The 25,123-nt window shown below is 40.2% G+C and overlaps 4 protein-coding genes across 6 annotated transcripts; 1 reads left to right on the top strand and 3 right to left on the bottom strand.

Moving 5' to 3' along the window:
• Nucleotides 1-296: 296 nt before the first annotated feature.
• On the bottom strand, nucleotides 297-2,843 carry LOC121743611 (phenylacetaldehyde reductase-like). Its single transcript, XM_042136943.1, has 5 exons — nucleotides 1,785-2,843; nucleotides 1,536-1,708; nucleotides 1,057-1,248; nucleotides 826-988; nucleotides 297-746 (listed from the first exon to the last, which is right to left on the bottom strand). The coding sequence occupies exons 1-5, from the start codon at nucleotides 1,906-1,908 to the stop codon at nucleotides 424-426; spliced, it is 975 nt and encodes a 324-aa protein (XP_041992877.1). The 5' UTR covers nucleotides 1,909-2,843; the 3' UTR covers nucleotides 297-423.
• Nucleotides 2,844-6,227: 3,384 nt separating this feature from the next.
• Nucleotides 6,228-8,940, top strand: LOC121745688. Its single transcript, XM_042139660.1, has 4 exons — nucleotides 6,228-6,664; nucleotides 6,937-7,107; nucleotides 7,480-8,297; nucleotides 8,846-8,940. The coding sequence occupies exons 1-4, from the start codon at nucleotides 6,228-6,230 to the stop codon at nucleotides 8,938-8,940; spliced, it is 1,521 nt and encodes a 506-aa protein (XP_041995594.1).
• A 55-nt stretch (nucleotides 8,941-8,995) lies between these two features.
• Nucleotides 8,996-10,950, bottom strand: LOC121745595 (UDP-xylose transporter 1-like). 2 transcript variants are annotated; one of them, XM_042139556.1, is made up of 6 exons: nucleotides 10,651-10,950; nucleotides 10,310-10,494; nucleotides 10,158-10,225; nucleotides 9,945-10,077; nucleotides 9,385-9,819; nucleotides 8,996-9,306 (listed from the first exon to the last, which is right to left on the bottom strand). In XM_042139556.1, the coding sequence occupies exons 1-6, from the start codon at nucleotides 10,769-10,771 to the stop codon at nucleotides 9,238-9,240; spliced, it is 1,011 nt and encodes a 336-aa protein (XP_041995490.1). In that variant the 5' UTR covers nucleotides 10,772-10,950; the 3' UTR covers nucleotides 8,996-9,237. The 2 variants fall into 2 exon arrangements, with proteins under 2 accessions (XP_041995490.1, XP_041995489.1); XM_042139555.1 differs by having other exon boundaries at nucleotides 8,996-9,312; nucleotides 10,651-10,947.
• Nucleotides 10,951-11,640: 690 nt separating this feature from the next.
• LOC121745231 lies at nucleotides 11,641-17,096 on the bottom strand. 2 transcript variants are annotated; one of them, XM_042139046.1, is made up of 14 exons: nucleotides 16,944-17,096; nucleotides 16,033-16,290; nucleotides 15,825-15,941; nucleotides 15,027-15,131; nucleotides 14,471-14,554; nucleotides 14,270-14,385; nucleotides 13,897-13,998; nucleotides 13,703-13,816; nucleotides 13,566-13,622; nucleotides 13,279-13,345; nucleotides 13,061-13,114; nucleotides 12,786-12,860; nucleotides 12,269-12,304; nucleotides 11,641-12,033 (listed from the first exon to the last, which is right to left on the bottom strand). In XM_042139046.1, exons 2-14 carry the CDS (start codon nucleotides 16,159-16,161, stop codon nucleotides 11,935-11,937), a joined length of 1,155 nt encoding a protein of 384 aa, XP_041994980.1. In that variant the 5' UTR covers nucleotides 16,162-16,290; nucleotides 16,944-17,096; the 3' UTR covers nucleotides 11,641-11,934. The 2 variants fall into 2 exon arrangements, with proteins under 2 accessions (XP_041994980.1, XP_041994979.1); XM_042139045.1 differs by having other exon boundaries at nucleotides 16,033-17,090.
• Between the last annotated feature and the right edge of the window lie 8,027 nt (nucleotides 17,097-25,123).

The following is a 25,123-nucleotide window of genomic DNA, read 5'->3' as shown; positions in this document are numbered from 1 at the left end:
CTAGAACAAAAAAAGAAAAAACTCGATGATGTGATTCCTGATTCTAAGGTGATTAACCTTCCTTTGCTATGTAGTCGAATTCTTAATAACTTAACTTGCCAAGAAACAATTACAGAGTGCTCAATTTCAAGATTGTTTGCCTCGGATTTGGATGGGAAGTCCATGATGGTCACTTAGTTCCACATAACTAGGAGAAAGATGTATTTTCAAGGAAATTAATACAACGATTATTTTGCAGGATATGTTTAAATTACTTTGGCCTTAAAATTCAAAGATAGGTGTGATTGTAGGTGATGTAGAGATCAAATACTCCAATTTATTAGCACAGCAGCCCAATGTGATTAAATTTACATCAACAGGCACATAGTTGTTGTGTTGGCACAAGTATGAATCAAAAGGAAAGCCCACAAGTAATTAGTTTTTTCAAGAAAGAAATCCTTTGGTCCTCAAAGTTTGAATAGAATCCTTAACAATCTGGTCCATGGGAGTAAATTGGAAGCCCAGATCTATGAGCTTCTTGGATGCAGCATTGGACTTGAGTGGTCCATTTTTCCCATGAAACCTGGGCAGCTTGTATTGAGGGTATAGCCTCTCCATATGTTGGGCAAAGCGGTCATAACGAGACAAAGATTCGACACAGAGATGCCTTCCAGCAGCAGATGTGTTCTCATACAAGACTAGGTGAGCAAGAGCAACATCTTTCACATGTACTAATGCCATAAACAGGTGTTCTGGAAATTCTTTGCCTACACCCAAAGTGGAATTGAAACCATATAAGTCCATAAGCATGCAATAAAAAGAAATGTTGAAATGAAAGTGGAGTACCCTGAAGTATGTCAAGGATGAGTGTCATGCTAGTGTTTAAGAGTGGGGGGAGTATAGGGCCAACCACCACTCCTGGATTCAGCACCACTACGTCTACGCCATCTTCCTCCGCCAATCGCCATGCAGCTTTCTCAGCGGCCGCTTTAGACACAGAGTACATAAACTAACAAAAAAAACCAACTCTCTACTCTTAACAACAGCACAAGCTATCAATAAGCAATTGTATTACACTGCTGAGTTACCCCGTTTTTGGCGGCAGTAATCCTCATCAATCCAGCAGCCTTCACCGGCGTCTCCCAGATGATTGGCAGTTGGGATCATGGCAGATATAGAAGATGTCACAACCACGCGCCCAACGCCCGCATTCTTTGCTGCTTTTAGTACATTTATGGTCCCCTTAATTGCTGGGTCCAGCAGCTCCCCCTGAATCCACCATAATTATACTCTCTTGTCCGTGAATAAATGACATGTTTTGATTCGTTACAGGTTATAAGAAAATGTTTGATCTTATATACTAAAAAGGGTGAAAAAAATAGTGGAATATGGGTCTTATTTTCACAGTACTAGGAGTATAATTTTATAGTAGAACGTCGGTATAATTAGTTAGTATTGAGTGAGACCACTTGCTGACAATACAAAAAAGTAAATGTGTCTTTTATTGATGGACAGCGAAAAACGTGAGTTTTAGTTAGTAGAATTAGGTGCAAAACCTGAACATCTTGGATTTGATGGACGATACAAGGGGAAGCGAGGTGGAAGACGCCAGTGGAGCTGTTGACTGCGGCAAAAATGGAGTCGTAATCAAGCAGATCAATCTGGAAGAGGCGAAGGCGTGATTCAGCTCCCTCCATGGCTTCCAAGTGCTTCGTTTCTCTCTCGTCTCCTACTAATTTTTAACTTTCAGAAACCAACCATTCCAACAGTTTATGCAAAATGATCAAGTGGTGGAGAAGCGGAACCTAGATCTTTGACGGTGGCGCGGACAACGTAGCCGCGGGCGAGGAGAAGGTGGACGAGCCATGAGCCAATGAAGCCGCTGGCTCCGGTCACACACACCACTTCTCCTTTCTTACTCATCACCATTCAGCTTCCTGTTTAAATTAATATTACTAATACCTTCTCTGTCTCAAAGAAAAACAGATAACAAAAAATATTAGAGGTATTGTGAAATTAGTTCATAAACGGACTAGTAGGTAAGTTGATTTACCTATCTCACACCAGACCCGACATAGCTTATGCAGTTAGTGTGGTTAGTCAGTTTACGCATCGCCCGCAAAATGATCACCTTGAAGCGGCATTAAGAATTGTCAGATATTTGAAGAGGACTTTTGATCATGGAATAATGTTCAAGAAAAATGGACACTTTGAAGTTCATGGATACACAGACGCTGACTGGGCTGGAAACCCGATGGATAGAAGATCAACCTCAGGGTACTTTACCTTTGTAGGGGGAAACCTTGTCACGTGGAAAAGTAAGAAACAAAAGGATGTGGCATTATCAAGTGCTGAAGCTGAGTTCAGGGGCATTAGGAACGGTTTAACGGAAGTATTGTGGCTTAGAGGGTTGATGAGTGAATTAGGACTTGTGTCACAATACACTTGTCAATTATTCTGTGATAACAAGGCACCAATCAGTATTGCAGAAAATCCAGTCCAATATGATCGAACAAAGCACGTTGAAGTGGACAGACATTTCATCAAGGAAAGTATTGAATATGGTATTGTTGAATTTCCTTTTGCTCGCTCTGAAGATCAGTCAGCTGATATTCTGACTAAAACAGTGGGAGCAAAGGATTTCTATGAAGTGCTTGGCAAGTTAAGTATCGAAAATCCCGTGACTTAACTTGAGGGGGAGTGTTAGAATATGTTAGAATATACGAGCAAATCAAATTAAGAGGATATCATGGGATTTATTTCCATATAGAGTGTGTATATTTTTAGGTGTATATTATGTATTTCTTGCTCCCTACTTCATCCCCCTCTATAAAGGGTGATCATTGTAAACGTTATAATTCATTCAATATAATTGATACATTCTCACCAATACAATTAAACATGGTATCAGAGCGGTACGATCCTAACCCTAAACACAAGCCGTTTTTTTTCAAAGCACAAGAACTCAGAATCTTGTTCATCACACGACTCATATCAGCCCCGAACCTGCACCAATTAGCAAAATCAAGTGAAAGCAACCGATGGCCACAAAAACAATCGAATCAGTTTCAATAGGAATTAAACTAGATGGGAATAACTTCCTGTCTGGTCTCGTCTAATGCGAATAGCAGTTGGAGGTCGTGAATTGCTCGACCATCTTGAAGGCGATACAAATCCACCCAAGAAAGACGACCCGAAATTCAAATCATGGCAGGCGGAAGATTAGGTCGTTTTTTCTTGGTTGATCCAAAACATGGAGCAACGCTTGGTGTTACAATTTGCTCAACACCAAACTGCGGCCGCAATATGGCGGAGCCTCGCTACCACGTTTGGCGCTCGCAAGGATCCCGTCCAGATATATGATTTGGAGGATCGAACCAACAACAAGCTGGTTCAAGGCTCTGATACTATGATAGAAATTTATGGGTTCCATCCTAAAACCAATTGGTGATAGGAGGAGGGGCCCATGAGACTTATATACTAGTTTCGGTTTTTCTCTTGACACCGATATGAGACAGTTATATGTTATATTTTTAGTTTCAATTGCCAACAGTGATGTGGCCATCTATTTCAATTTGTTTTTGACGATATGATTGAGAATTTGAGAGATGTGTTCTATGATTAATTAAGACGCGGCAGATGAAGATTATATAATCTCAAGAAAATTATTGAATTATGTGATAGTTGCAGTTAACACATGTTTTATATGATTAATTGAAATGTGAAACATGAAAAATATACTTTAACATTTATCAACTTATGTGATGGATACATATAGCACATAGTTAACTTAGTAGTATTGTTTATGTCTGTACGAGGTGAATTGAGATTTTTTGGCACATCACAAATTCTTTGTAAATTTCTTTAATAATACTATTTTCAAGAGAATTTGTAGTAGCAAGAAATTGCGATTTTGGAAATAAATAGTTGGAGTTGCCACTAATGGACTCCTATCATCCTTACCTAATGTTTGTGTATTTTACACAAAGAATAATATAAAAGGACGAATGCATCCATCATCCCTTCTGAATCTACCACCACCCACCACTATATTTTTTGATTTTTTAACAGAAATAGGTGAGTGCATTACGTGTTTTATGCACTACTTGTTTTATGCATTATTGGCATTTGCGTCTTTATCTGGGTTGGATTTTAGGATATTTATTTTAGTCTTGTTGAGATGAACGTTAAGTTTAATTAATTTCTTCCATTATCAACTACAGGGGGCAAGGTAGGTAACTGTTTCAACTTTTAATATCATAAAAAGCTTAATTATCTCTTCCCAGGGACGACGGGACAATGGCGCCTGGGCCCCTCAACAATTCTGAAAAATCACAGGGATATTTTAGTAATTTTATAATTATTAATTTTAATTAATAAAAAATATCGATTATTTTTTATTTTCTTTCATTCACCGCTGTAGCGTTCTCTCCTTTCTGCTAAACCTAGGAATCTGCCGTGGAGCTTTCAGCTCGTCGCCGCCGCAGCATCCATTGCCGTTGCTGTTGCCTCTGCGTCGTTGTAGGCTTGTTGCTGCGACTGTCCTCGTTGTTGCCGCTGGCCGCTGCCTTGTCTTGTCTCCGTGTCGTTTTCCCCCCAAATTCTGGCAAGTGTAAAATCAAAACTGCTATGGAGCATAGAAAATTAAGAGTCTGCGAATGATTTTATTATGTGGTGTTTTATGTTTAATTATCATGTTCATTGCAATTTGCATCAATCTTATAAATATTCGTAATTTGTAAACATGTTCTTGAATCTTGAGGCAACCATTGAAAGGGCATGAGCACAGAGCATCTATGTAATATTTTTTTTCTCGAATTCTGGAGTGGAATGGAAATAGAATTGCTTTGATGGCCATAAATAATTTACTTCGCAATTCATTGGATTTGGCTACTGTATTCATGGTCATATTGAGCACTGGAGCAGAGCATATGTATATATAAATATATGGACAGAATGTGGACTTGTGGTCCCTATTGACAAATGACAAATATATATATATATATATAGAGAGAGAGAGTTGTGATCAATGTCGAACCAATTTTAAAGACCGAACTAGAGACCAAATCTGGGCCATTAGATCTATTTTTTTTGATGAGATGTGCTGCTGTGTAAATTTTTTGGTCTTCATTAAAAGCCCATTTTACTTCATTGTATAGGTTTATTACTTCATTCCGTACGTAATATCTTGAAACTACAACATGTTTTTACTTTCTTCCAGTAGGTTTTGAAATGATTCAACATATGTTTCATTTGAATTCATTGACCTGAGTTTTTACTTTATTTACATTAAAAAATGCAATTTATTCAAGTGAGTTTATTACTTCATTCAGAAACGTTATTACTTCATTGGATAATGTTTATACTTCATTCCAGTAGGACTTCAAATGCTTTTACACATACTTCATTCCAAAAATTTATTACATCATTCCATGTGTTTATTACACCATATCAGCGTTGTGGCGGTGGTGATAGATATTGTAGAGAGAAAGAACGGCACGCAACGGTGAAACCGCATTTACGTACTGGAATGAAGTAATAATCCTACTGGAATGAAGTAAAAACCTACTGGAATGAAGTTAAATCTTCATAACATGTTAGTATGACTTATTTACCTTCAGATGAATTAAAATAGGCTCGTGATGAAGGCGAAAATAATTGATAAATTTGTGTCTCTCATCCATAAAAAACTAGATCTAAAAACCCTAATTTGGTATGGTTCGGTGGTTCGGTCTTTAAGAGTGGATTTGTGAATAATGGGACTCTATATATATATATATATATATATATAATGTATATGTGGTGTATAATTGTATAAACAAATGAAATATAGCATAGGGAGATGATCAAAATAAATATGTGTTTAAATCCAGAAATGCAGTCCAAATCTTGGCCCTATGATTAAATGATCTAATGGTCAATAATTAACCAAAAACACGGAATGTCATAATTAAGCAGTTTTATGTCATATTATAAGATTTGAGTTTGATGTCATGTTAAGATCATTTTAGATCATACTTCGTTAGTATGACCTAAAAATATACTAACTATGACCTAAAAATGTGCTTGGCATGATATTGTTTTGCGTTTCTATATTTAAATTTGGTTTTGCATAGATCAAAACCCATATAGCATATATTCATATATAATGACAAATGGACAAAGTATAATGTGTCATGATTTATGCATTTAATTGTTAATGAACTTTGTTTCAAATTTTGAATGCAGGTATTTGTTGAAAATTGAAAATGGATCGATATTTTAAGAAACTTTCTCCTAGTGTTGCTGCTTCATCTTCGTCAGTTAATGGACCTACACTTCTTCAACCTCAAGAGTCATTGAATGAAGATAAACTTGAAGCTGATCCAGAAAATATTCCAAGTGATCCAGGGAAACGACCTGATATAATGAGATATCCGTCAAACTCAATAGAACGGGTGCATAGAGCTTACTTACTTAAAGGTCCATGTCAACCGCGCGAACATGATTTTCCTCCAAGAACTGATGGAAAGCGACAACGTAAATTTTTCGCGCATTGGTTTGATGAATTCAAAGATTGGTTGGAGTATAGTATTACAAAGGATGCAGCATATTGTTTATATTGTTATCTCTTCTCTAGACTCCATGGAAATGGACATGACGCTTTTGTATCTGGAGGATTTACAGCCTGGCGCAAGAAAGAAAGGTTGAGAGATCATGTCGGGGATCACACAAGTGATCATAATAAGTGTAGATTAGCATGTCGAGATTTGATGAATCAAGCCCAACACATCGAAGTGTGTATATCTAAACAATCAACAAAATCTAAGCTTGAGTACCGTCGCAGATTAGGTGCAACTGTTTTGTGTCTTCGCTATCGTATCAAGCAAGGATTACCCTTTCGAGGAAATGATGAGTATGATGAATCCTTGAATCAAGGTAACTTTTTGAGCTTTTGAAAGTTGTTGCTTCTTGCAGTGAAGAGATAGATAATGTTGTACTGAAAAATGCTCCTGCAAACCTCAAACTGACATCATCGGATATTCAGAAAGACATCATTAATGCAACTTCTGTTGAGACAACAAAACTTATTGTAGATGATATAGGAGACAACTCTTTCTCCATATTAGTCGATGAGTGCCGAGATGTGTCCGTCAAAGAATAAATGGGTGTTGCGGTACGATAAGTGGATAAGAATGGATGTCTCAATGAACGTCTTCTTGGTATTGTGCATGTCAGTGATACGGTTGCAACCACACTTGAGAAGGCATTTGATTCTTTGTTATCGACTCATGGTTCAAGTGTATGAAGTTTGAGAGGTCAAGGATATGATGGTGCAAGCAACATGAGAGGAGAATTCAATGGGTTGAAAAGTTTGATTCTCAAGAGAAATCCTAATGTTTATTATGTGCATTGTTTTGCACATCATCCTCAACTCACAATTGTTGTTGTTGCTAAAAAACAGACAAGTATTGGGTCTTTTTTTAATTCTGTCACCTGTTTGTGTAATATTGTTGGAAGTTCATGTAAGCGCAGAGATGTGCTACGAGAGAGTCAAAGAGTGAAGGTTGTTGAAGGGATTGCAAGTGATGAAATTAATATCGGAAGAGGATTAAATCAAGAGAAATCATTGACACGACCTGGAGATACTCGTTGGAGTTCGCATTATGGTACTCTCATCAACTTGATGCATTTATTTTCTTCTATTAATGATGTTCTTGAGTATGTTGAGGAGAATGGTTATGAGGATGCACATAGGGCTGAAGCTTTGGATGTGCAAGAAATTCTAAATCATTTTGAGTTTATCTTTGTATTGCATCTTATGAGGAAACTCTTGGGAATTACACATGATCTCTCTCAAGTTCTACAAAAGAAGGATCAAGACTTTGTTAATGCTATGAATCTTGTCAAAGTAGCAAAAACACGTTTACAAGTAATGAGGGAAAAAGGTTGGGAGGTTTTGCTTACTGAAGTTACAAAGTTTTGTAGAACAAATGAGATTGATGTGCTTGATATGGAAGACGAGTGTGTAGTTAGAGGAGGAGGAAGGCGTAAAATTGAGAAAATAAAAAATCTCCACCATTATCGAGTTGAGTTGTTTTGTTCAGTCATTGATATGCAAGCTCAAGAGTTGAATCACCGTTTTAATGAAGTCAACACAGATTTACTTCTGTGTATGACATGTTTTGATCCTAAAGACTTATTTTCTGCATTTGATTCAGAGAAGCTGCTTCGCCTTGCCAAGTATTATCCATCTGAATTTTCTGAAGTTACTTTGTATGAGCTTGAAAGTCAGCTTGATAACTTTATTTTTGATGTGCGCACAGATGAGATGAAAGGTTTCCAAAAGTATCGGGAATTGCAGGTCTTGCTCAGAACATGGTTTCTACAAGGAAACATGAGAATTTTCCGTTGGTTTATTTGTTAATTAAACTGTCATTGCTCTTACCCGTTGCCACTGCTTCAGTAGAAAGAGCTTTTTCAGCAATGAAGCTCGTTAAGACTTCTCTACGGAATCGTATGGGAGACTAGCTATTGAATGATTGCTTAGTTCCTTATATTGAGAAGGATGTGTTTGTTAATGTAACTAATGAAGCTATTATGCAGCGGTTTCAGAAGATGAAAAATAGAAGAGAAGTGTTATAATATCATTGTATGGAACTATGTGTTTACAACATTATATTTATATTATGTAATATTATTTATGTTTCATTTTATTATTTAAATTTTTTATTTAGACCCCCAACCGTAAAATTCTGGCTTCGTCACTTTCTCTTCCTATATCAGTTTTTTAAAAAAATATGGAGTATACATGGAATCCATGTGTACAAAACTACAAATGAAATAAAGATTGCACCTGTATGGTTTCATCATTTTCTGTTTTTAGGTACATCAATTGCTATGGCCATGGGAATGCATTTGCCATTAGTTTCTGTAGGGGACAGAATTTTCCCTGCATTGTGCGGCAATTTGATTATCTAAATTGAAAAAAAAAACATATACTCTACATTTTATGTGTAAAATGATACACTGTCTATTAGCTCTAGTTTGAAGAGTTTATTACTACTATTAACTCCAATGTGGAGTAATTATGAATTTGATGGAACATGGGAATCAAAAAATGTAAAACACAATGATGAATGTCATCATAATATATGCATTCATAAAGAAGGATCTGTGACTTCCTCTGCTGTGCTAAAAAAAAGAAAATGTTTATCTGAGGAGAGACATGAAAGAATGAAAACAATCTTGGCTCCAAAAATATTCTTGACTAATGAATCACACTGCAGAATCCTTGGATTCTTTATCTTGATGGCTTCCAAGAAGCGGACTGTTAGCATCCTTGTCCTTCATCTGATATATATAGACAGATGAGTTCATATGGGCTTAAGCAAATCCAGAGATTTATGGTTATGATAAAGTTACCGGTGGCGTGGGTGAGACGTCGACGAGCTGTTTCCTCTTGGTCTCGTTGGTACAGAAGTAAGAATACAGCCCCATCCCAACTACGGCAACTAGTATTCCGATGATGTTCCTCCATGTAAATGGATCGTGTAAGAGGGTGTATCCGAATGCGAGCACAAGGCAGGTCTTGAGGTGGCCGAGAACTTGATAGGTGACGGGCGATGTCTTCCCGATGACCAAGAAGGTGCTGAAGTTGACAAACACGGCTATCAGGCATGACAGCACTATGAATCCCAACACGACAGGGGAGTATTTATAGGCGTAGACGTTTTGTTTGGTTAGAAATCGGTCCACGAATGGCCCTGTCACGAACAGAATCGCTGATTGGAATGGCGCGGATTGGTACAGCAGCTGTGTCGAGGATACGTTCAGCCTCTTTTGGATCGTGTTCGTCAGCTGTCAGACATAAATATGTGTGGAGTCTTTGATTATAATTAAGAACGAAGAAATAAAATATTTTTATGAGAGAAACTGATTTAAAAAAAAAACTCTCTTTTCATTCTTCCCGTGTTTATACATACAATTTGTCCGACGCAAGTTGTGATGATGGCGAGGATGGAGAGGATGGTCCCGACGAAGTTGAGCTGGAGATCGGTTACGGATGCAATCCCCACTCCCAGTAGCAGAATAGAGAGAGACAGTTTTATATTCTTGCTGAGATGAATCAACATTACATTAGGCATTTCAACAAAAGCAACAAACAAACAAACAAACAAAGCAGTTGATGTATTGACCTGAATTGTTTCTTGAAGAAGAGAGTTTCCAACAGCACAGTGAAAGGTATGATTGCCAGTTTTGTCATCTGAAACCACAAACACTTGTTAGTAGTAGGTAGCGAAACTCCTCCTTGTCTCACATCGACAAAATTGTTGATCTTGAACATGACCTGGTAGAAACCAATGGAGTTGAATCCCAAACTGAGGTTGAGAAGTCCAATGGAGATGCCATTGAGCATCCCAAACATGAACACCGTCTTGATGTCGATGGGCTTGTTTTCGAAGAAACTCAAACGCAGCGCGACGTGTAGGCTGCAGTATGTCACCATTAGGTGCCAACTGGTCAGCGTCGTCGCTGAAATTAATTCAAATCAGTCTTCACCTTAATATTGATGTATTTATTTATGTATATAGATAGATAGATAGATAGATAGATAGATAGATAGATAGATAGATAGATAGATAGATAGATAGATAGATAGATAGATAGATAAAGCCACAGCACACTTACCAAACTGGAAACCAAGATTACTCATCAGAGCTTTGTTGCAGATGACTATGGACACTGATGATGCAACAGAGAGAAACAATGCACCCATCACTCCCAACTGGAATCCAGACATCTCTCCCATCTTTTTTGCTTATTTTCTGGTAATCGACTCTAACATACATGTACAAGATCGATCAAAGGAGTCTTTTTAATTAGCTAGTTAGGATGTGGTTGGTGCTGCACTTGCCTGACGGAAATTATAAGCAAAACACAGGGCCCCTCTTTCACTAATTTCATTCTTCACCCAACAAACTAAAACATTTTATCTACATATATTTACTCAACTAGAGATTACTAGACTATATAGAATACTGACTTTTCAATATCAACCAAATGATTTTTCGATTGGTTTGAAATTTTATTAAAAAAGTGTGAAAACTTTGGCGACACTTTTTAACGTTAAAAATGTAAAATCTTGATTTTTTAAATAAAATTGTTGTCTTAGGAAGAAAGAATGGAAGGTGGAATGGGCACTTCATTTCGGGTAAGCAGCCCATAAATTGTAGTATTTGTTTGGTGGGGGGAAGGGAAATCCCAACACACATGTTTTTGTCACCAAAATGCCCATGTTAATTAAGTTTTAAGAAGTAAAGGGTTAATGACTTGTAAAATGCACCAAGTTTGGATGAAATTTGATTTTTAACATGAACTTTACTAAGTGCCAAAACTGTAGTGACTATTAATTTAATCACGATTTCAAATTTCAGTCAAATTAAGCCTGACTTGGAAATCAAGAAGCATAACTGAATGGGGTGATATCTACGTGGCAGACAATTACACAGATGGTAGACAATTATTGTCTTGTACATACACCAACAATAGTTGGATTTTGATTTTAAACATGAACTCGAACAAGTGTCAAATAAAACACACAACTTGTTTGTTTGTAAACACAGAATTTCAATCAACCAACAACTTGGCTGAAAACAAGTGAGCAGTACATTCATTGTATGGAAGTATCAAAAACAAGAAGCTCTGTTAATTGCATTTAAGTACAAGAAAACAAGTAGTGATATCCATTAGTGTACAGCAAACTAATACAGCCTATTTCTACTTCTGCACAAACGATCGAAGTTCTCTCTCTAAGTATCTAATCATGTTTTAATGCTACTCATTATACAGGATATCCTACACCGTAGAAGGACGTAACTCGCATGAAAGAATCCGGCCACCAAAACCACTCTCAGGGAATGTGAGGACTAACGAAGAAATAAACAAAGCAATTTACATGCGAGCAGGTCATAGTCAAGTTTGATGGTGCTGGATTTGTGAAAAATATGACTTGTCTGCATTTGCAAGGCGATCCTGAAAGAGTGCCCACTCGCTTTTGCATCTATCCCGTACCTAGAGTTCAAAAATACCAGCAAAGCCATATCAGGAAACAGTACTTTTAAAGCGTCTAAAATAAATGCTTCATAATAATGCACAGGAAAAATGGTAAATCATAAACAGAAGGCTTGCGACTCTGATATACTAATACAAGTACTAGGAACAGCTAATATTTTTCAATCATTTCAAAATAAGGAGGTTTGACAACTATATATGTGGCTATATCAAGGTTGGTAATGGATATACATACCCCCTTCCATGGAGCTTTACCATTGTCCGACTCGCCCTGCACAATTGTCATTAAAGAAATTTGACTCCATCAGAACAAGGAATGTGCATGACAAAATAGACGTAGATCGTCAACAAGAGTGCTTGCTAACTCTTATTAGATAAGAGGTAAAAGCAGCGAGAAAAGTCATATTTAAAACAGATGAGTTCTTCACACACCCTCAACCAGCCTTGGTTACCGTCAAATTTATATATTTTGTTTATCATTTTACCCTAGAAAACAACCATGAATTTCTGCACCGAGACATTGCCCGTAATAAAATTATCACCATCCAATAGAAAACAATACAAAAAACTATCGAAACTGTTTTTCTTATGGAATCAAGCATACGAGACAGCTACACGGAGCAAATCCGGTTCATACATGTACCCATTCGCAAAAGGATCAGATGTAAGAAACTGATTTGACAGTACAACTAACTAAATCGTGTGAAGAAATTATAAGAATTATGCCAGTCAGCTAGTTATTGCTGTCTGACCTGACTTCCAAGCGATGGAATCACTTGATGCACAATCCAATGGGAATCGACAACACCAATCTTTTCATGTGCAGGCTGCAGAACGGAAGGACAAATTATTAATGTCAACAAAGGACTCATGTGTCCTCCAAGAAGCCAATGAAAAACATTTTCCTAATGTTGCCACATAAGTATTATCTCTCTGTTTGTCTGTTCTTTTTGCTTTTTATTTTCTTTTCTTTGTGTGTGTGTGTGGGTGTGGGGGGGGGGGGGGGGGGGACAAGCAAGTCACTTACATCCACACATCTTCTTAAGGCAAAATCCAAGCCCCATCCATGAACCAGGTCATTCTGCAAATATATTATACAATTAGATACACTGATGCGGAAGAAGAGTTGGTTGAAACAGACTAATAATGAAAAAAACTAGTCCAAGAAGTTGGAAGCAGAAGCTTTAATCCAAGAGGGAAAAAAGCAGGATGAGCAGTTTGTATGCACCAAGTTGTGTCAGCTACCTGAATCATATGCCAGACGCATCTCCAAGCTTCACGTGAAAAGACTGGAGCCATAATTTCCACAAAGCTGTATAGAAACAGAATCGGAAACAAAGATCATCATAGCACATCAACAAAAAACTATAGAAGAACTGTTGGATTATTTGGATATCATTCGATCCGACTACATTCATTATTCATGAATTAGTGTGCCTGTGTATGTTATACTGGTAAACATAAATATGATCTGCTGCGTATGAAACCAATTTTCAATTAAAACTGAAGAAAGAAATGATAGGAACACGTACGCTGCACACGGAGGTAAATGTGGATCACTGCACCAGCCTGGTTTCTCCTGGGTATCCCTGTTCTCCATTCATCTCTAGATTACAAAGGTGTACATAATGAAAGAAACAGATCGAGGTTTCAAAATTAGTGAACTTACTTGTGGACTTCTTTGTTGCCTAGCCTTTTAGTCATTTGCCATGTCAATCCATTGTTTGGCTCAAGACCAGGTTGGGAAATCTCCAAACCATGTTTCTTTACCAGAGCAATATATCTAGCATGTAGAGGAAGACTGACATCAGTTAAAAAGTAAAACAATAAAACAGTGTAAATCATCCAGTGAGGGCAGATTACTTGTCAGCATTGAAGTGTTCAACTCCAAGGTCTTCATCCCAAATGAAAATGTACTCATACGCAGCTATGACATCCGGATGCAGAAATCTCTTAGCATACCACCTAAAAAAACAATGGATCACTAGAAGTCATCACATGTACTATATTTTAGTACTAAAAACTAGCATTAGAACTCATTGTTCCATTTAGACTCCACAGGGTCTGAATAACAATAATATCAGTATGAGTTTCTCATTTTCTTATTACACATCTGAAACACCATACAAAAAGAGTTCCCATACATTTTAAGTACACTTCATAAGCGCCACTCATCTAAATATGTAACTAATCAAGGATCACAAAAGAGAGCTTTCAAAGACCAGTAGACTATTACCATTTAGTTTGCTTTCTAGCACTCACATGAATGGCCCGCTGTGACCACTCAAATTGATCCCATTCCGTTGTCTTTCCGTCATAATGGAAAAGCAAAATTTGAAAATCATCCGAAAACTGCGAGAAAATTGAACATTACTCTTGGCTCATTAAAGAGAGAAATATCTACGGAGAGACTAAACAAATTTCTCAACTGCTTTACCTTCTTCACAGCTTGATTAATATTGTTCCTTTGATTTAAACCAACTGTAAATGTTACCAGGTACTTGGGCTTTCTTTTCAGATCCTGAAATTTCAGATTATAGCACTAAGCATATTCCCAACTCCAATTTAATTCTTCTCATACACAATTGATGTTGAGTGCATGAGATGAAATAGAATATATGCTGAGTATTCACCTATCCTTATTCTTGTGCCACCTAAACTAGCAAACTATACTGATTATTGAAGGAAGCACAATTTCAAGGCTAAACATGATTAATGCAGACAATTCATTCATAACATACAACTTTAATGCATTTACAATTGAAAATGACTACTAAGAACAAGGGCCAGAGCAAACAGCAATTAAAACATGACTGAATAAACTATACTGATTAGAATTAACAATAAACATACAGTTATAAGAAAAAATGATCTCTGTATATTACTATTACCAAAGAGAGATGGGAGTCATCTAGAACAAAGAAAAAAAAATCTAAAAGAGACAAGAAGACTTATGACAGTTCCCATAGAAAGCTTACAGGCATCAACCTTACCTCACTAGGGTCACCCCATAATCTTCTCAAATAAAAATCTGTTTCTGCAACAACAATTCCTGGTGGTAAGGACTCTGTACCACGAGGGTTTGTGGGAACATATATCTGAAAATCAAAGATGTGAACAAATGTAAATTATTAACTGACACTAAAACAAGCAGAACAGATGGAGCAAGGTACTGAAAACACACATATGCTCACTGATCAAGTAGATAAGTACATGATAAGAAATGAATAGCATATAGAATGCCATGCCAAATGATAAAAACCTGATAAATAAAATAAAATAAGAATGTCATGAAATACTAACCCTCGTTGATGTTAAAGCAGTAACCATTTAAACTGACAGAAAATTGCATTATAACTGCAATGGACGGCACATCAATCTAACTAATGATTTCACTGAAGAATTACCTTCTTTCCGTTCTTCAAAGTACTCAAGGAATATGAAAATGACATGACACCAATAAGAAAGTGAGAAACAGGAAGTCACAACATGGAAATATGCCTATAAATGAGCTGACAACACTGAAAAATGGCTAGCACAATAGCAAAAAAAGAAACATAGAATAAAGAAAACAGTAAATTTAAGTACAGAAAAGCCACATTTATTCCATCAAAATTAACTACGGTTGACAAACTAAGACACTTCCTAATTTGATAGAATTTAGATAGATTCCAAGCAAAAATGATGGCGTGGAGTTCAATCAATAAAAAATAAGTTACGTATTCAAAAAATTTAATGAGGGCTGAGAGCATAATGCAGTACTCAATGAACAGTACATGAGAAAAAACAACCTTGGGTGTTACAGGTGTACTGCCCGAGCCAAGGTTTTCAGGAAAGCTACGAGTGGCACGATGATCATCATTAAAGCCCATATCAAAGGATGATATCAGACTTGAAGGTAGAGCAATCTGAAAATCATTCCAAGGAGTTAAAAAGCAGTGTTATTATCCAAATGTCCGATAAACATCTCCATTAAGCATGTGATGATCTTGGTCATACCTTACTCAAAGAAACAGAAGGGAATGAAACACCTATAAAATATCCGAACACCATCCCCATGATGGTTGTTACAATAAGCCGCACATTATTCGACTTCCTAAAAGCCCCACCACGAAGTGAGGTTCCCATTATGATAGAAAGGTTGCTCAAATCAAAGCCCAGGCGCTATGCAGAAACCAATCTCGTAAGCAACTGCCAAAAATAGACTGCATATGCCACTGTTGCAAATCTCAAATCCAACTCCACAAATAGGCAAGCCTGTATCATTGATTCACAGGCCAATCAAGTTAACAGCCGGCAGAGGTCCGCTGCTAGTTATACAGAATTCTCATTACTAGAATCAATCTTCCGGATTAATTCCTTCGAATTAGCCAAGCCGTAACTGAAGCATTCTAATGCAAACCGCTTGGCAGTTTCAAAATAGTCTAGCCGCGGAAAATCAAAGTAAAAACTAAACCAATCTAGGATTCCGCCATTTATCAAATACCAAAAATGAAAAAACAAAAGTTACTGTAAAGTTTGTAACTCCAGAAGCACATGCAAATGCAACTTATCAGAAAACATTCAATGATCCATGACTCAATACTAATTAAACCACAATTTTTTTACTCGTCGAAAATTTAAAGCAAATTAGCAACTAGAGCGACATGTGCAACACCCCGACAAATGACGATTAGTCAGAAAAAAATAAATCGAATGCCAATCTCAATCCCAATCAAAGCAGCAGAATTCAGCATAGCCAAATCCCGCTTCCTACTATAAGATCGGCAATCATACTCTCAAACATAAGACGAATAACCAAACAGAGACAGTTCAAACGTATAGTTGACAAAACCATAGCAATAGAGGATTCAAATATTAAAATCCGTGTAGGATAGAAAGGTCGAATCCAGGGTGTTTCAGAGGCTTACGAACTTCGCCACCCTCCGAATAGGTTCTGTGCGTTTGTGTGTGTGTGTGTGTGTGTGTGTGTGTGTGAGAGAGAGAGAGAGAGAGAGAGAGAGAGAGAGATAGTTGTTTCCAACGGGACAGAGATCGAATGTGGTACAGGTACACCAAATAACGGAGAGGAGTATTTTTTTTTTCATGTAGTACTACCAATTCTGGATTCATATTTTTACCCAATTACGAAGTTAACTTCAGTCAAATCAATTATTGAAATGAATAAATCTCAGTTGTAGTACTCCAGTATTTAGGTTGGACTAAACTAAAATACAACTTGTATTAAAAAAATACTCAGTGACCTACTCTACTCATCAGCCCCACTTTTAATCCAATAAATTATAGTAGTAAGAAATTTAGGATAAAACTATTCACACACAATGAATACATTCTACTTAAAATATTAAACTCCATCGATTTAAATTTTAATACTAGTAAGTACCTAATTTCAGCATTAAGTATTTAGAAGCATGACTAATTTAACCATGATGATGTTTGATTGCTAATTTGAGATGATTAACTCCTTCATATTACATATTTTGCATATGGCTTTTGAATCTGATTTAGTACTACTAATTTTTATACAATTTTAAATGTCTATTACTGAAAAGTACAAGTACAACAGTATCAGGTTTGCATATGTTTAATTACCCTACTCCTCTTTCCATTTTGATTAATGCCCATTCCATCTTTATCTTTCCCTTTCACTTTCCCATTTGCATTCATTGATATGCGGTTCTACAATTAGCAATTTAAGATCGTGATGGATCCGCGAATTTCTGATGTTAGTAAAAGCTGGTAGAGAATGAAAACTACAACACACAGAATTTACGTGGTTCGATTTACTGAAGTAAATCTACGTCCACGGGAAGAAGGGAGGGCAAGATTGTATTGCTTGATCTGGGATTACAGCTTACAACACAGACTTGCTATATGATTTTATCTCTAGAGAGCTTAACCTTCTTCTATCTGATCTAAGTTCTATTTATATCTTGAACTAAGATCGTGGCTTGCATCACCACCCTAAGTCGTGGATGTCGTGTAGGTCATGGCCTAAGATCGTGGATGTAGCGTAGGTCATGGCCTACGATCGTGGCCTGAGTTGACACCACGTGGTAGTGGGTGTGTTGGACATCCTGTATGGGTCCACTAACTCCTTGTTCGGTCGAATACTGAGACCGAACTGCTTTGGTTGCCGATCTGAGAGTAGAGCTTGATGCCGACCTGAGAGCAGAGCTTGATAGGATGGCTTTTACCGAGCTGTAGGCTGAGGCCGAACTCTTTGGTAATGCCGAACTCATACTCCTGCTTTGGTTGCCGATCTGAGAGTAGAGCTTGATGCCGACCTGAGAGCAGAGCTTGATAGGTTGGCTTTTACCGAGCTGTAGGCTGAGGCCGAACTCTTTGGTAATGCCGAACTCATACTCTTCCTTGGGCTTTGGGCTGATGGGCCGTCATTGCTGTTGGGCTTGTTTAGTACGCACCCCATCACTACCCCCCCCCGAAAAGCGAAGTGAATCACTTCGGCGAAGCGAGTCACTTCGGCATTCTGGAAAAGGGTACGGGGGAGGCTGAAGTCAGGGGACGTGCCCTGCGCGTGACTGCATTAAATGCGGCATTAAATGCGACAGTAAAATCCGGCCGTCGAATCCTGAAAAGGTGGAATATGAAACGGTGCGATGATTTGAAATCTTTTCCAAATCTGATAAATACCGCCTTTCTTCATCATTTGAACACCTTTGCTATTGGCTTCTTCTGCACTCTCTATCTTTTGCGTGAAAAATTTCCTTCCGCTTTCAAAAATTTCCTCAGGATTTCTTCAAACTTTCAAAGAGTAAGAACCATGTCTGCTTCTTCTTCGTCTGAGTCTGGTAGCGGTAGAAAAGGGGGTAAGGGGTCTTCTAGCCGGAAAGAATCCGGGGAGAAGACCGTAGAGTATTTTCACAGTATCTTGAGTAAGGATACTGTGATATCCCTTTACGAAAAATACTCTTTTCCTGGGGGGAAGGCGGTGGTTCCCGACGATGATCATAGGGCTAACGACCCGCCGGAGGGTTATGCCACCGTTTACGAAGCCTGCTTAGAATGCGGGCTTCGTTTCCCTCTTCCCCCACCTTTTGTAGAGCTTCTTGATTTTTTTCAACTCCCTTTAGGTCAGGTGACTCCGAATTCTTGGAGGCACTTGTCGGCTTTTGCTGCCGAACTCCGTAGGTTAGATAAGGATCTGTCTCTGCGGGCGATCCTTAATTTTTTCCAATTTAAAAGGAAGGGATCTTGGTTTTACTTGATCCCCTTACAGCCTTTTAGGGCATTCTGCAAAACCAAGTGGCCGAAATGGCAAAACCGCTTCTTTTTTTATAATAGGACAGCGGCTCCGGGCTTCCCCTGGAGAGGGCCGAAGTCCGTGATTCCTCATCCTCGGTTAGAACCATTGGCCGAGCTCGATGGCGAGCTCAACAAGATTCCCATAGTTAGGAAACAATACACGGAGTCTGAGCTCGTCAAGGGCGACGTCGTGTTCGACATCTCGTCTTCGGACGAAGAGGCCGAGGGTGAGGATTTCTCTTTACCTTTATGTTCTACTGCTTTAACGAAGAAAACTAACCTTGCTTTCTTGCTTTTTGGCAGTGTACATGCTGAACAAGGCTACCCGAAAATCTTCGGAGTCCAAGGAGCCGGAGAGGCCGAAAACCACCAGCTCGGCGTCTGATGCCGAGAGGACTCCGAAAAGGCAAAAAACCTCTTCGGATCCGAAGAAGCCGGAGTCAACTTCGGCAAAGGGGAGGGGGAAGGCCCAGAAGCCCCCGAGAGCGCCAGAGAAAGACGTGGTCTTGGCGCCTCCTTCGGAACATATCTGTGAGCCGTTTTTATGGCCCACGGACTTCGCCGAGGTGAATTCTCTTCTTGATTTTCTGGTCTTGCTTTTTTCCTGTATTTTTTGTGGTCCCTTTGTTGACTTTTTTCTTTATTCATTTTCAGAGGAACGATATGCTCTCCAAGCTCGTCGTCGTCGAACTCTCCAAAGCGTCCAATGACTATGCTGAGATGCAGAGGAAGTTGGCGGCTGCTTGTCATCGGGCCGAACAGGCTGAGGCTAACTTTGAGAAGGCCAGAGCTGCTAGGATTTCGGCCCAGGATGAAGCTCAGTTTGCCAAAAACCAGCTCGTCATCCAGCGGGAGCAGACGAAACGGAGGGATGCTGCTGCCGTGGTTGCCCAAGGGGAGGCTCTCCGTGTTTACACGGAGAAACTCTTTTTGAGCAGCCAGTTCTCGGCCTTTGTCGGTAGTCTGGTAAGGCTAATTGCCGATAAGGGCGAGCAGGGGGCCGATGTCGTGCTGCCTCTGTACAGCCGAGAGATAGCGGCTCGGCTTCAGAATCTGCCGCTCCTTGAGGAGCTCGCTTCATCTTCGGTCCTGCTTTCTGCAGACCAAGTCCGGAGTTGTCGAGCTGATCGGGACGAGAACCTGGAGGCTATCTTTGCCTCCGTGGGACCCGTTTCACCCGCTTCGACTTACAACGGAGAGGGTGAGGCCGAGCCGCTGGAGCGGGAGGCCGAAGTCGATCAGGCCGGGCATCCGGAGAAGGAAGCCGATCAGGAGGCGGAGGCGAGGCCGGCAGGAGGCGAGGCTGAGGCTGAGGTAGCCCAGGAGAAAGAAGCTGTACCAGACCGAGGAGCCGGAGACGAAGCTGGCGGAGTATGATTTCGTCTCCCTTCTCTTAGTCTAGTTTCTTCCTTGTAAAATGGCCTTGAAGCCCTAGTGTAAAAAATTTTCCTTGTGAATGAAAAATTCTCTACACTTGTCTTCGTATAGCTTTTCGTACTTGCCTTTATTCCTGTTGTATTTTACTATCTGCTCGGTACAGCTGCCGAACTAATATAGCTGCTTTGTACCCAAGGAGATGGAGATACTTCACTGGAAACGGCTGTACTCTTCGGCTTTGGACGAAGCTGAGAGAAGAGCTATAGCCGATCAGACGAAGAATGACGAGCTTCTGGCTCGTTTAGTGAAGCTGGAGGCCGATATCAAGGACTTAGAGTCCGATAAGAAAGATCTGGAGGCCGAGCTGAATACGGCCATTGCTGAGAGGACTGCGTATGAGGATTACATCCGTGTGCGCGGGGGAATGACCATATCAGATGTTCAGAGTCGAGTTGACGAACTGTGGGAGGAATATCATGTACTCCATATGAACAATGTGCTGGAGAGTCCGGCTTGCCAACAAGTTGTGACATCACTGCGGCGTTGGGCTTCTCGGTACAACATTGTTCTTTCTCGGCGCCCCTCCATAGAAAGATTCCTTCGGCATATCGCGCCAACAGATGCTCGCACTCCAGATCAAACCTCTGGTTCCCCTGTTCAAAATCCTACTCCCAGCCAACAACGAACTCCGGAACAGCCGGAAACGTCAAGACGAGAACGGGCTCAGGAGCAACCGGAATCGTCAAGACAGGGACGGACTGAAATTCGCCGAGGAGTTGTGACTATGAGCGAGCAAGATCAGCAGATGCTTATTGCAGAGACTCTTCATCGCCGAGGTGTTAGGACTTCTCGGGCTCGGGGAAGAGGCGTTGGGTCGAGGATAGCATCTCGTCGACCTGCTTATTCTTCATCTGCTCGGAACAACCGAACTCGGCTTCCAGAGGATTTTGCAGATAGGTGGCTTAACTTCAGCAACCCTGGACAGTAGAATAGTCCTTTGTAATAGCGTAACGCCATTTTGTAGGGTAGCTAAGTTGTATGCCGAACAAGATTTGAAAAATGAAATTTTGTTTTCGCTTCTAACACTGTATTTACAGCTTAGCGAAAAAATTTCATCGTACTCGTCCTCGGTCTTATGAAGTAAACTTCTTTGACCGGACTTGGGCCTTGGTCTTATGAAGTAAACTTCTTTGACCGGACTTGGTCCTTGGTCTGATGAAATAAACATCTTTGACCGGACTCGTCTTTGGTCTGATGAAATAAACATCTTTGACCGGACTCGTCTTTGGTCTGATGAAATAAACATCTTTGACCGGACTCGTCTTTGGTCTGATGAAATAAACATCTTTGACCGGACTCGTCTTTGATCTGATGAAATAAACATCTTTGACCGGACTCGTCTTTGGTCTGATGAAATAAACATCTTTGACCGGACTTGGTTTGTGTTCTAATTTGGCGATTTTTGTCGCCGGGATCGAACTTTCCCTTGTCCTAATTCGGCGAGTTTTATCGCGTGGATCGGACTTTCCCTGTTAACCGAAGTGGTCTTATGCAGTAAACCTCTTTGACTAGACATGGTCGTCCCCGGTCTTATGAGGTAAACTTCTTTGACCGAACTTGGTCGTCCTAATTCGGCGAGGTTTATCGCGTGGATCGGACTTTCCCTTATTGCAGTTCGTTTCAGACGAAGTGCTTGTTAAGCTGAATCGCGGTCTTGTATCCTCTTTGGAAGCTTGGACTCACAATCGTTGGCTTATTGCAGTTCGTTTCAGACGGACTGCTTGTTAAGCTGAATTGTGGTCCTATATCCTCCGTAGAAGCTTGGACTCACAATAGTCTTTAATAATCGATCTAAAAAGGAGATCAGTCTTTAAAGAACGATATACCTTGGTACCATTTGTAAGAGACGACAAGCACATAGAGACAAAACACATAGAGAAAAAATGAAAAGGACGAAGGAAAAAAACTTTAAACCCTTTTTTTTTAAAAAACGACAAGTAAAAGGTACAAGTAAAAAACAAACAAATAAAAACACATACCCCTATGACCGAACTAGACACGAGACGGACTGACCGGACTTTTGTCTCTTACAAGTGGAACTTCTTGAGGTTGGAGACGTGCCATGTTCGGGGTACTTGTTCTCCTGACATGTGAGTCAATTTATAAGACCCTTTGCCGAGGACTTCTGACACCCGATATGGACCCTCCCATGTGGGTTCGAGTTTGCCCAGCTTTTCTGCTCGGCTTACTTCGTTGTTTCTCAAGACGAGATCTCCCACTTGAAATTGAAGCTTTTTTACCCTTTGGTTATAATACCGGGCTACTTGCTCCTTATACTTGGCTGCTTTTATGCACGCCAATTCTCTTCTTTCTTCGGCGAGATCTAGTTCTGCTCTCAGTCCGTCGTCATTCATTTCTGAGGAGAAATTTAGAGTTCGGGGACTGGGTACGCCGATCTCCACTGGAATTACGGCTTCAGTGCCGTACACCAGACTATACGGAGTTTCACCGTTGGAGGTTTTGGGTGTAGTTCGGTAGGACCATAGGACTTGAGGGAGATTTTCTACCCATTGTCCTTTGGCTTGTTCTAACCGAGCTTTTAACCCTTTCACCAGAATCCGGTTCGTTACTTCCGTTTGTCCGTTTGCTTGGGGATGGGAGACCGAAGTGAACCGCTGTTGAATGTCCAGCTCTTGGCACCAATTCTTGAACGTCTTGTCGGTGAACTGAGTCCCATTATCCGAGATGAGGATGTGGGGTATGCCAAATCGGCACACTATGTTCTTCCAGACGAAGTCCAATGCCTTTGAGCTCGTTATTGTAGCTAATGGTTCAGCCTCCACCCACTTCGTGAAGTAGTCCACGGCAACGATAAGGAATTTCATTTGCCGAGGAGCTTGAGGAAGTGGTCCCACTATGTCTATGCCCCATTGCATGAAAGGCCAAGGGCTTTGCATAGTGTATAGATCGGTCTGCGGCATCCTTGGGACATTTGCATGAATTTGGCACTTCGTACACTTCTTGACGAGCTGCACTGCCTCTTGTACCATGGTTGGCCAATAATATCCCCATCTCAGAACTTTTTTAGCTAAAGCTCTGGCTCCGATGTGGCTACCGCACGATCCTTCATGAACTTCTCTGAGGATGTAGTCCGTCTCTTCTGGTCCTACGCACCGCAATAACGGCTGGAGGTAAGACTTTCTAAAGAGGACTCCTTCATGAAGTTCGTACCGAAGAGCTCGGCACGTGATCTTCCGAGCTTCTCTCTTATCCTCGGGCAATTGTCCTTGATCCAGATACTGCAAGATCGGCGTCATCCAGTTCGGCGAGCTGGATACTGAATGTACCTCGGCTTCATCAATGCTTCGATGCATTAATTCTTCCGCCTTTGAGCTCGGATCTGAGGCCAATTTACTTAAGGCATCTGCTCGGCTATTTTCCGCTCTGGGAATGCGGATTATCCGAAAATAGGAGAAACTTCGGCTGATGCTTTGCGCTTTGTCCAAATACTTCTTCATTCTCTCGTCACGAGCTTCACTTGTACCCAACATGTGATTTACTATGACTTGTGAATCACAATGGACTTTGAGAGATTTGACGAGCAGACTTTGCGCTAACTGGAGTCCGGCCAGGAGGGCTTCGTACTCGGCTTCATTATTAGTAGTGGGGAATAGGAAACGAAGTGAGTAGGTTACCTCGTGTCCGTCGGGAGCGACAAGTAAAATACCAGCTCCACTTCCCATCTTGTTTGAAGCTCCATCTACGAATCCGCTCCAGCAGTCCGGCGGCTCTACTTCGGATTCCAAGGGCTGTGCTAGTTCGGCATTGGCAGAATTCTTCTGTTCGGCAATAACGGGAATTGCTTGATCGAACTTCGCTTCTGCAAGAAAATCCGCCAAGGCTTGTCCCTTGATGGCTTTCCGAGGTAGATATTCAATTGTGTGCTCTCCCAACTCTATAGCCCACTTGGCGATTCTGCCTGATGCTTCTGGTTTGGTCAACACTTGCCGAAGTGGCAGATCAGTTAAGACGCATACCTTGTGAGCATAGAAGTATGGCCGCAGTCTCCTTGCTGCATTTACTAATGCTAGAGCAATCTTTTCCAGAGGTTGATACCTGGTTTCTGGACCTCTTAATGCTCGGCTTGTAAAATAGATGGGAAGCTGCTTTAGGCCTTCTTCTCGTACAAGCACCGCGCTGATGGTTTGATCCGATGCCGCTAAGTATAAGAATATTACTTCGGCTTCGGTTGGAGCAGAGAGAATAGGAAGCTCGGCTAGATAACTTTTGAGCTCGTCAAAGGCCCTTTTCTGCTCGGCTCCCCACTCGAACTTTGGTGCCTTTTTCAACACCTTGAAGAACGGCAGTTGCTTTTCGGCTGCTTGGGAAAAGAATCGATTCAGTGCGGCTAGACATCCGGTTAGCCTTTGCACGTCATGTATGGACT

This window comes from Salvia splendens, chromosome 8 (assembly GCF_004379255.2).
Source record: "Salvia splendens isolate huo1 chromosome 8, SspV2, whole genome shotgun sequence".
Lineage (NCBI taxonomy): Eukaryota > Viridiplantae > Streptophyta > Magnoliopsida > Lamiales > Lamiaceae > Salvia > Salvia splendens.
Note: the sequence above shows the minus strand (reverse complement) of the source record. Positions and strands in the feature narration are given on the sequence as shown.

Bases quoted from the DNA above. Each gene is read 5' to 3' on its own strand.
- LOC121743611 (XM_042136943.1), bottom strand. From the start codon at position 1,908: ATGGTGATGAGTAAGAAAGGAGAAGTGGTGTGTGTGACCGGAGCCAGC. The intron at 989-1,056 runs GTGTAATACAAT...TTTTTTTGTTAG, and splicing joins AAAAACGGGGTAACTCAGCA to TTTATGTACTCTGTGTCTAA. The intron at 747-825 runs GTACTCCACTTT...CTTTGGGTGTAG, and splicing joins CATCCTTGACATACTTCAGG to GCAAAGAATTTCCAGAACAC.
- LOC121745688 (XM_042139660.1), top strand. From the start codon at position 6,228: ATGGATCGATATTTTAAGAAACTTTCTCCTAGTGTTGCTGCTTCATCT. The intron at 6,665-6,936 runs GTTGAGAGATCA...TGCTTCTTGCAG, and splicing joins GCCTGGCGCAAGAAAGAAAG to TGAAGAGATAGATAATGTTG. The intron at 8,298-8,845 runs GTTTCCAAAAGT...TTCTGTTTTTAG, and splicing joins GCGCACAGATGAGATGAAAG to GTACATCAATTGCTATGGCC.
- LOC121745595 (XM_042139555.1), bottom strand. From the start codon at position 10,771: ATGGGAGAGATGTCTGGATTCCAGTTGGGAGTGATGGGTGCATTGTTT. The intron at 10,078-10,157 runs GTCAATACATCA...GATTCATCTCAG, and splicing joins TTCTTCAAGAAACAATTCAG to CAAGAATATAAAACTGTCTC. The intron at 9,820-9,944 runs GTATGTATAAAC...TATGTCTGACAG, and splicing joins CAACTTGCGTCGGACAAATT to CTGACGAACACGATCCAAAA.
- LOC121745231 (XM_042139046.1), bottom strand. From the start codon at position 16,161: ATGGGAACCTCACTTCGTGGTGGGGCTTTTAGGAAGTCGAATAATGTG. The intron at 13,817-13,896 runs GTAATCTGCCCT...TCTACATGCTAG, and splicing joins GAACACTTCAATGCTGACAA to ATATATTGCTCTGGTAAAGA. The intron at 13,623-13,702 runs GTAAGTTCACTA...AATGGAGAACAG, and splicing joins GGCAACAAAGAAGTCCACAA to GGATACCCAGGAGAAACCAG.